Source organism: Lygodium microphyllum, chromosome 29 (genome assembly GCF_053477565.2).
Source record: "Lygodium microphyllum isolate KBCC chromosome 29, Lygodium_microphyllum_v1.1.10, whole genome shotgun sequence".
Classification (NCBI taxonomy): domain Eukaryota; kingdom Viridiplantae; phylum Streptophyta; class Polypodiopsida; order Schizaeales; family Lygodiaceae; genus Lygodium; species Lygodium microphyllum.
The window spans coordinates 53,900,473-53,909,796 of NC_141163.1; the positions used below are offsets into that span (position 1 = coordinate 53,900,473).

A 9,324-nucleotide genomic window follows, 5' to 3' on the forward strand; every position below is an offset into this window, starting at 1 on the left:
ATTAAAGAACCAATGCAAAACTTGCAAAAAAGGACCACTCAAAACTTTGCTCTATATGGTCAATATGCCTCTCCTTAAACACATAGCTAGGCTCATATTGGCTTCCTAAACTAATTTGCTAATTCCTTGCCCATTTTTTCTTTTCTTTCTATTTCCTTGGCCATGCATTTCCATGCACTTTTTGCTAGCAAGGGCTAGAACATGCTTTAGTAGATGGGTTATATGTAAAACCTAGTGGACACATACCTACCCACCATTATATTATCTAGTACCATATGTGTACAAGCTAGTAAACAAACAAAAAGTGCACATCAAAGTGCTAGTTTTTCTTTTTCTCTTATGCCACTTTTGATAGGTGATTATAGAAGAATCAAGCCCTTTAAACAATCAAAAGAAAGAGAATAAGGCTACAAAGTACTAGTTGACTAGTCGTAGTTTTTCTGCAAGGCAAGGTCCCCTAACCATAACAATAGCATGTCCTTGTATGGAATGCAAACAAGATAAGAGTCTACGAATGATGCAAACAAATATAGCATACCAATGAGCACTAGTAGTAGCAGGATGGGTACATGAGTAATGGGAGGCCAAGAGTTCAAAACTTGTGATTGTATGGCTATGTGGTGCCTTAGCCTTACATGTGAAAATTAGATATTAGGGTGAAGCCCAATCACAAGTAGGACCTTGAGCACTCACAAGTCAATAGATATACATGAGTCAACAAAATGCAAATTGATGTGTATGTGTCTTTTATATTAGATGTGGCAAGTTGGGCGTGTGAGAGTTCAAAACTTGTGATTGAGGGGCTCTATGGTTCCTTACCCTTAAGGGTGCAGATTAGAGATTAGGGTGAAGCTTGATCACAAAGAAGGCCTTAAGACACTCTTAGGTCAATAGACTTGCATGACGGCGTAATGCATGTTGACCGGTGAGTGTCCTCTATTATGTATGCAAATTCTCAAGCTACATCTATACGAGGGCCCATGTTGGCACCATTGTTGAGGCTCCTTCAAGTTGATGGAGTACTTAAAAAATGGGGGTACTTTGTAAACTAAAGCAAATTATAGTTACATGGAAATATCTCAATTCTAGCCACCTCTTAGCTCTAACTTTTTCTCCATTATTTTAGTTATTCTCATGAGGTCGACATAATTAGAACAATCACATTGAAGTTTTTTTAGAAAATGCAAAATGACATAGCATTTAGGGGGGGAAACCCATGCCAGCTTCAATGGATAGATGTTGGGAGTTATTGGACACTCTCAAAGTCTTGACTAGGAAGCTACGAATGATCAAAGTCGGGACTACGAAGCTGCGAATTGATCATTGGATCTTTAAGCTATTTTGTAAAAAAATTGGCAAAATGCAGTATCTTTAGGCTATATGCCTTGATGCACTATAAATGGTAGTGCATGTAAATCTTTTACTTCTTGTTGGTAATATACTACTAGCGCTTGCAAATCTCTTCATTCTTTCGGGTAATACAATACTAAGCTGGCATTAATTTAAAACTAATATGGAGGGTAGCCAGCCTAATGTTTTAGTAAATTTCCCCAAATGGTCATGTTTACTGTCTTTGCAGCCATACAGATGGATAAGGCTAAGCTCCCCCCACCATTTTCTCCTTTTTCTCCTTCTCTGGAATCTCGCTCCTTGGTTTAATGGCTTCCCTGGCAAGGTCCTGCATATTGTCTGCCCCTTGCCTTCTCCCTGCCGCTTCGCCTCGCCTCGTCGTCCTGTGCTGCGCCGAGCCGTCAAAGCATGGCCACCCCTCCTTGCCGTCCCTCGAGGCCCAGGAATCGAAGGTTAATCGCAGGCAGTTGCTCTTACACAGCGCTGCAGGATGCCAGGCCATGGCGTCTCTGCTGCTTGTGGATCGCCCAGCTTTCGGCCTACTGGAGGCCGACGATGATGAGGAGCTTCTCGAGAAAGTGAAGGAAGACAGAAAGAAGAAGATAAGGAAACGTGGTGAGGTTAATGCCTACAAGGATGAAACAGGTAAACTGCTCACAATACGCAATTTGCAGCAAAAAATATAAGCTTGCTTGGTATCTGTGGTTTTGTCCTTTATGCCAACACGCATTTTGTATCATGCCATCGAAGAACATTAAAAGCATTGTCAGAAGCTAGAACTCAGCGAGCGAACGCTTTTTGCGAATTTGGGCTCAATTTGTAGGGAGGTTTTTGATAGGAGTCCGCCATAGCAGCATCGATAAACATATGTCTCTACCCACAGGTCAAACAGTTTGGCAGCTTTGATCATATCTTCATATAGAGAGCAATGTTTGACTAAGTGGCAATGCCACATTTAGTGTATGTTCGATGCCATGAGAACTAAACAAAGCATTATTTTATTCGATAGGACACACAGTTTGAAGCAGAAAATTGGGCTACTTGCAAACTCATTTCGTGCATGTAGGCTTGTCAAGTCATCATGTAGTTTGAGATAATCCAATTAGAGTTGATAGCTTTTGCGGTGTTTCTGGATGGTGGATTGGAAACTGCTTTCTACAGGAGAACCAAGAGATGTCACTGTATATCAGTCAGCTGTGAGTGATGCCCATCTTTCTGTACTAATTTGCACTATTTTTCTAAACTAAAATTTCAGAAGAAAAAAAATAGTGGCATGAACAAATACTTCGGAATGTGTGTGATCAATATGTCTATTAGCCAATCCATGTGTTGAGTAACCAATACCCATTTACGTTGATAGGCAAAGTGTTATGCCAATGGGAGAAATCTGAATATTCATGCTCGCCCAAAGCACATTGAGATGTGGTATCACTATGTTAGAGAAAGGCTTCTTGCTAGTGTAAGTCTGCCTACAATGGACAATGTGGCAAATATGTTAAAACTTAAAAAAAGGTATTGATGAGAAAAGTTTAAAGTCTTTGCTACCTATCTGGGGTTTGTAATAAAGCAAATTTAGCTTAGCCTTTGTATTAGACCTAGAAACTAGGCAAGAAATTGCCATTGTACACATCTTTTGAACATTCATTTGTAACTTCTCCATCGTGGAGTTCTCGATGATTCTCCTCCCACCATTCATGAGGGCGCATATTTATGACCGCCATGCCTAAGGTGAGTTGTCATGCAATCTTTCATTGTATGGCTGCTTCTTTGATTCTAGCTATGGCTATGTTGTGCCATGAGTACGACGATAATATGATTTGTTGCTATGGTTATGGCTATGACTTAGTTATATTTTTGTCACATTTTGAGTTGAGTATTAAAGTTCTTTTAGCTAGTATTTTCTCCATTTCAGTTGATATTAGAGTTTTGTCTTTGATCCCTATCTAGTGCTATTTTCAATCAAAATTTCCCACCATGGAGAAGGTATGGGTGGTCTAGACTTGTGGATGTGACATTTCTATGTTTGACAGAGCTTCTATAGTTAATCATGTCTATTTTTGAAATAAGCCAAGAACCCTATGTCTTTTTGTTTATCGCAGCCAATCAAGAGCCAACGTACATAGTGCATACTCAATGAACTTAACTTTACTTTAGCAAATTGACTACTATCGACTAACATTAAAGTCAAAACTCAAAAAGCGAATGCACTTTTCCAAGGTTTAATAATCTTTCCTCAATAGACATATACAAAGCATAATCAATAGGTCTCAGGTTGAAACACCCCAACTAGATGCAATGAATTGGTTATGTGGAGGTTGCTCCATAGTCACATGGTATAGGAAAATATAGATGGAACAAGACTCCTTTCGGAACAGCATCTAGGACATTGAATATATTTGGGGACATCATGTCACTATGGTATAGTGACAAGCTTTACAGCATGAGATGATACAAGGCCCAAAATGTATAACTATTCCAATGCAAAATTGCACAACACTCTCATATGGTTAATAAATGGTTTAAGTTTAGGATTTCACCTATATACACCCTAATATAACTTCATGACACTATACATGTTTGTGGCGGAGGAACGAGAACACCGATGCTTATGGAACATGTTCCCAAGTTTCCTACACCATGGAATGGAGTTCCATGTGACTATGATCACCTTTAATAGGGACGTAGTTCTAGGCATCAAAATGAACCACATACTTGTCAAAATTAGCACCACCTAAGCAAGAAAAAAGTACTTGTTTGTCAGAGCTCTCTCTCACCAATACCACTATCAGAACACATCACCCTAGAGCGAGCAACATACAGATACAAGGTCAACAGATTGCCCCTCAATAGAGAATAAGCGTGAAATGGAGGAAACTCTAATTGAAAGAAATTTAGTATTCAAAAGAAAGTATGACCAAGATATAACCAAGCCATAGCCATCCTAGAGCAACAAATCATATTACCATCATGCTCATGGCACAACATAGCCATAGCTAGAATCAAAGAAGAAGTCATACAATGAAAGATTGCATGACTCATGCATAGTGGTCATGAGCATAAATCCTCATTAATGGTGGGAGGAGAATCCTCAAGAACTCCACAATGGAGTAGTTACAAACAAACATTCAAAAGATGTGCACAATGGCAACTTCTTGTCTTTTATATCAAACCCTAGTTTCTAGGTCTAATACAAAGGCTAGGGTTAAAGCACCTAAAATGGAAGAAACTCTAATTGAAAGAAAACTAATACTCTAGATAAAACCTTCCCCACGGAAAATTGGGTTCTTGATCACTATGGGGTGTGCAAAGCTCCTCCTTGGGCCGAGTTGTGCACCCCTTCAAGATCTTCTATAGTGTGGGAGGGGCACCTCTCTTTCATTGCACTATCTCCTTCGGCATCTGTCTTTTTCCTCACCATCTATATGAAAGTACATGCAATGCTAATTAAACATGTATAGAATGAAAGGGAAAAACCCGTTCGAACGATAAAGAAATTGAATGAAGAATTCAAAGGAAATGGCTGAAATAAAATAAAGGGATTGGATTTACCTCTATGTATGTCAATGACTCCCTAATCATACTACCTCACTTACCATCTATGAACCAATTTTCTCAATCAAGAAACCATCAATTGCCAAGATTAGAGACATCAATGACATATCAGGGAATAGAAATTAAGATTCAAGAATTCTTACTGCAATCAATCCTGAGTAACCTTCAATGGATCCTAATAATCCAAATCCACTACAAATTGAAGCAATAGGATTCAATCATGACTTAAAATCTCTCTTTCAACAAGAGGACTAAACTCATCAAGAGGATTAGAGAGAGATCTAAAAGAAATTGGCAGAGAATACCTCAAGCAATGTACCTGATTGATGCTTCAAAGGCAAAATGAATGTCTAGGCTGATCCAATGAACTTAATACTTCATAGGCTGCTCCTTCTGTTAGTAGTTTAGCCAACTCATGTGCAAGTCTAGCATGTGTAGTTGTGGCCAAGGTATTACAGTTTATTTTAGGCATTTTTTCTGATCATCATTCATGTGATTTACGGCTGGCCGACCAGCATTTATTGCTGATTGACCTGATGCATTATTTGCATTATTTATTTGCCTATTTATACAGATCCCTCATCCTCAGTCATAACTGGATCAAAAATGAATGCTGAGTAGAGCGGAGGACTGATTAGTCCCTGCACGCAACTCAAAGGGTCAATGAGGGCACTGGATCGAGCCAAAAAATGATGATAGCACCGAAGATGGTGATGGAGACAGTGACAGTGACAAAGACGGAGTGTGCAGCCAGCAGTCCTTGGCACAAGACAGAGAAGAAAGCAGCAATCTGGCTGAAAACCTGCAGGAGGAATAAGAGAATGATTTGACCCTGAGTGGCCACTACTAGCTATATGTGGCTAAGAAGGCCCGAAATTGGCTAACCTACCAAAAAAGGTCATAAATATGCAGTCTGACTGCATTAAATGCTGGTTGACTCCATGAACAGCACTGAAAAAATGGAAAGTTCTAATTGCCCTCAGGTATACAATGCGTAGAACTTAGAGCACATTGCAAAATCATTGAAGTTGGGTTCAAGATCAATGAGAAACATTAATATGGCGTCTTTCAAAATTCAAGAAACAATATTCATGCAGTGCTCTCTAGATGAAATTTGGGACTTGCTTGTTTTGACTTTTTTTTTTTCAAGGATTTTAGTGAGGTTTGACTCAGCTTTGTCAGCTTACAGACGTGTGTTGAGGCTGCAGCATCATTACAGAAAGCGGTTTATAACTTGAGCAAGGCTGGCCAAGCTTTGGATAAGAATGATTTCTCTACTGCTGGCAATGTACTGGGCCAAGGGCTGGACGTGGGTTGGATTGCAGATGTGAAGACCACATTCTCTAAGGTTCTGATAGAATATTCTTTTGGGATGATTTTTCTTTATTTTAAATAAGAAATTCACAATGAGTTATGAAGAGCAGTAACCTGACATAGGTAAGCACGAACGACGAGGAACAGAGTGAAGCAGAGCTTTTTGCTTCAGCTTTAGCATCTCTGCAATCAGCTGGTAGGTTTTCATTCCACCTCTCTTTCTTTAGATATGTGTGGATGTTATAAAATATAAACTTTAATTCTGTGGATTTTGATCTGGACTGTTCAGTTCAAAAGAAGGACATCGAATCGTCAAAAACTGCATTTGTGGCATCTGCTAGCGCGTTGGAGAAATGGTCTTACTTAACAGGATTTGCAGAACAGCTCAAAGGGCTTTAGAGGAAGTTCTGTCACCTTGTGATGATTGGGTTAAAAATGATTGCTGATTTCACAGGCTGGTAAGAGTTTACAACCAAAATTGCTCTCTGCCTGAACTGCTTTTAAGTTCAGTAGAGATAGTAATACAGACAGAAGAGAAGGGGATGATCTCGGATCACCTTTCAACTGAGTCTTTTGTATTGTTATCATTCATTGTAATAGATAAAGCCTCCTCAGTTGCAAATTGTAAAATTTTCCTGTAATTTACAACCTTTGTTCATCTGGCACATTAGTATTCTGTGCTCCTTAGCTGAAAGCATGCAAGGTCTCCACTGGCATTCCAAAAAAATGAACTTGAGATTCTTCTATATTGTACTTGTCAAACTAGAACAGCCTTTCCCATTATGATGATGATGATGTATTTGTTTGTTGGGCCTTGTGGAAATCATTTGGAGGAGGCCAGTCATCCTCAACATTTTGATGATGTTCTTGGCCAATGTATTGGGAAGAGAAAACATTGTCAAGATCCTGTGAACTGTTATGAAATCAAATGCCTAATTAATCCTCCAGGTTGTCTTAAAATATTTATCTTGCAAGTTATGCGAATGCGTTGCTTTTGGTTCCTCACATTTTCTTAGTATCTCAGGTCAAGACCTTGTAATATTACAACTCTACACAAATACCACTAATGTTACGGAGTTACGAATAGCCCCAAATAGGGCTGCTATTTGTTCCATTGTTGGTGTCTTATGAACTCTTTGGTGAGGGTTCCATCAGGTTTGTTGTTTGAGCATGGCCTCATAAGCCTCTTTGGATCAATAGCATCCAATTGCTCAAGGGTTCCACTTTGTGCTACTTGGTTTAGTGCCTATACTTTTTGCACTTTGGGGGCCTTGAAGGGAAACCTGGTGGAGGGTGAAGTGCAACTATGGCTGACGTACTTGGAAAAGTTCTTATGAACTCTTTGGTGAGGGTTCCATCAGGTTTGGAGTTTGAACATAGCCACCTAAGGCCTCTTTGCATCAATAGCATCTAATTGCTCAAGGGTTCCACTTTGTGCTACTTGGTAACTGCCTATAATCTTTGCACTTTGGGTGCCTTCAAGGAAGACTCGGTGGAGGGTGAAGTGCAACCATGGCTGAAATACTTGGAAAAGTTATTTATGTTCCTTGCAATTGAGTGGACTCATTTGGTTAGAGAAGGTGGCTTGCATCTTGTGTTGTGGATTAGGAGAGAACCCTCCTAAGTGCTTGAGTGATATAATGCTCTCTAAGCGCTCCAAATTAATCAAATAGCTTCTTCCTATAAGCCCTCCAATTATCTTAAGGACCCTGGTACTAGTGCTTGTAACCTTAGTAGTAAGTAGGATTGAAATGGGTTAGGGTGCAAGGAAAGTGCTTAAAAAATGTGAGGACAACATTAAGCCTAATAAGCTAAATAAAGAGTAGAGTACACACACTAGTGAATGAAAAATCTCACTTATTAAAATGGGTAGATTGTTAAGAAGGTTGACAAAGTTTTGGTGGAATGCTGAGGGATTGTACAAAGAAGAAAAGGATTGTGTGCCATGCACTATTGAGAATTAAGTTAGATGTCTTGCCCTAGAAGAGATCAAGCTATTCAAGTTAGATATTTGTGTAGATGTAGATTCAGGGTTACTCATCTTGTCAAGGCCTACATGTCGTGTTCTTACTTTTGCTAAAATGGAACTTTAGCCATAGGTTATTTGGTTTGATTTCCAATATAGAGGGTTGAAAGTTAGATTGTGTAACTTCAAAGCAAAAGTATTAATGAAAATATCTCGCTTGTAGGGGGATTGAAATATAACAATATCGTAAGACCCTCATAGGGGGTACTTTGTTTGATAAATAATGGGAAGTTATGCTATATCCCTTAAATAAATTTGATACGTTACTATTTTTCCTTATTAGGCCTTTTTATGGTTCTCAATAAGGAGAGAACTTGCCAAAATAAGGGATTTGCTTTTCTAATCCATAAAGTATAATCCATTTCTTGATTAGTTATAATCTCATTAAATCATTTGAGCTTTGATGAATTTCATTGCATTCAAGATTTCAATTTGCATAAAAGTGTATTCATCAAATATAAATGAGGCATCACATAAACTCACTTGAGCAATATAAGAAAAACCATTAGCCCTCATCATTTTCCATTCTCGATTGCCATAAGCTATGACTTGCCATTATTGAGAACATCGATATTTTGCAGACAAGCAATCATGCATGTATAAATAAATCCATGATCTCATGAAAACATTCTTAATAGTCCATGATCTCATGCAAGCATTCTTGATGCTATCCTCTTCTCTCTTTTCATGACCAAGCCAACTTGTTGTAATATTAAGCTACATATGATCAATTGAACTCACATTTAGTGGCTCACGTAGCATGCTAATCCAGTTCTTGCAAAATTGGTAGATTCTTCCTTACTCTTGGCATTGATTAAGATGGGAAGATGACCATAGACAATAAAAATAAGGCATCGACTTTTATGGTTGCATTCTCCTTAACCAAATTATGGCATTACAACTGCTTATGGTGCGTAAAAAGTGGCCATAAATTTATATTTACACTATCTTTTTATAAAAAGGATAACATTCGTGAAAAAGTTGATAGCATAATGGCTTGCTCGTGGCCCCTTATAAAAGTTGGGAAGAGCTTTAAGACAAATTAACTTTCATAATTAAAGAGCATAACATTCTATGTGAAA

The 9,324-nt window shown here is 38.6% G+C and overlaps 1 protein-coding gene across 1 annotated transcript; it reads left to right on the forward strand.

The window, feature by feature from the left end:
* The first annotated feature begins 1,567 nt into the window (after positions 1-1,567).
* On the forward strand, positions 1,568-6,874 carry LOC148010638 (chloroplast thylakoid lumen protein). Its single transcript, XM_087671659.1, has 4 exons — positions 1,568-1,995; positions 6,111-6,250; positions 6,340-6,412; positions 6,506-6,874. Exons 1-4 carry the CDS (start codon positions 1,659-1,661, stop codon positions 6,613-6,615), a joined length of 660 nt encoding a protein of 219 aa, XP_087527785.1. The 5' UTR covers positions 1,568-1,658; the 3' UTR covers positions 6,616-6,874.
* The last annotated feature ends 2,450 nt before the right edge of the window (positions 6,875-9,324 follow it).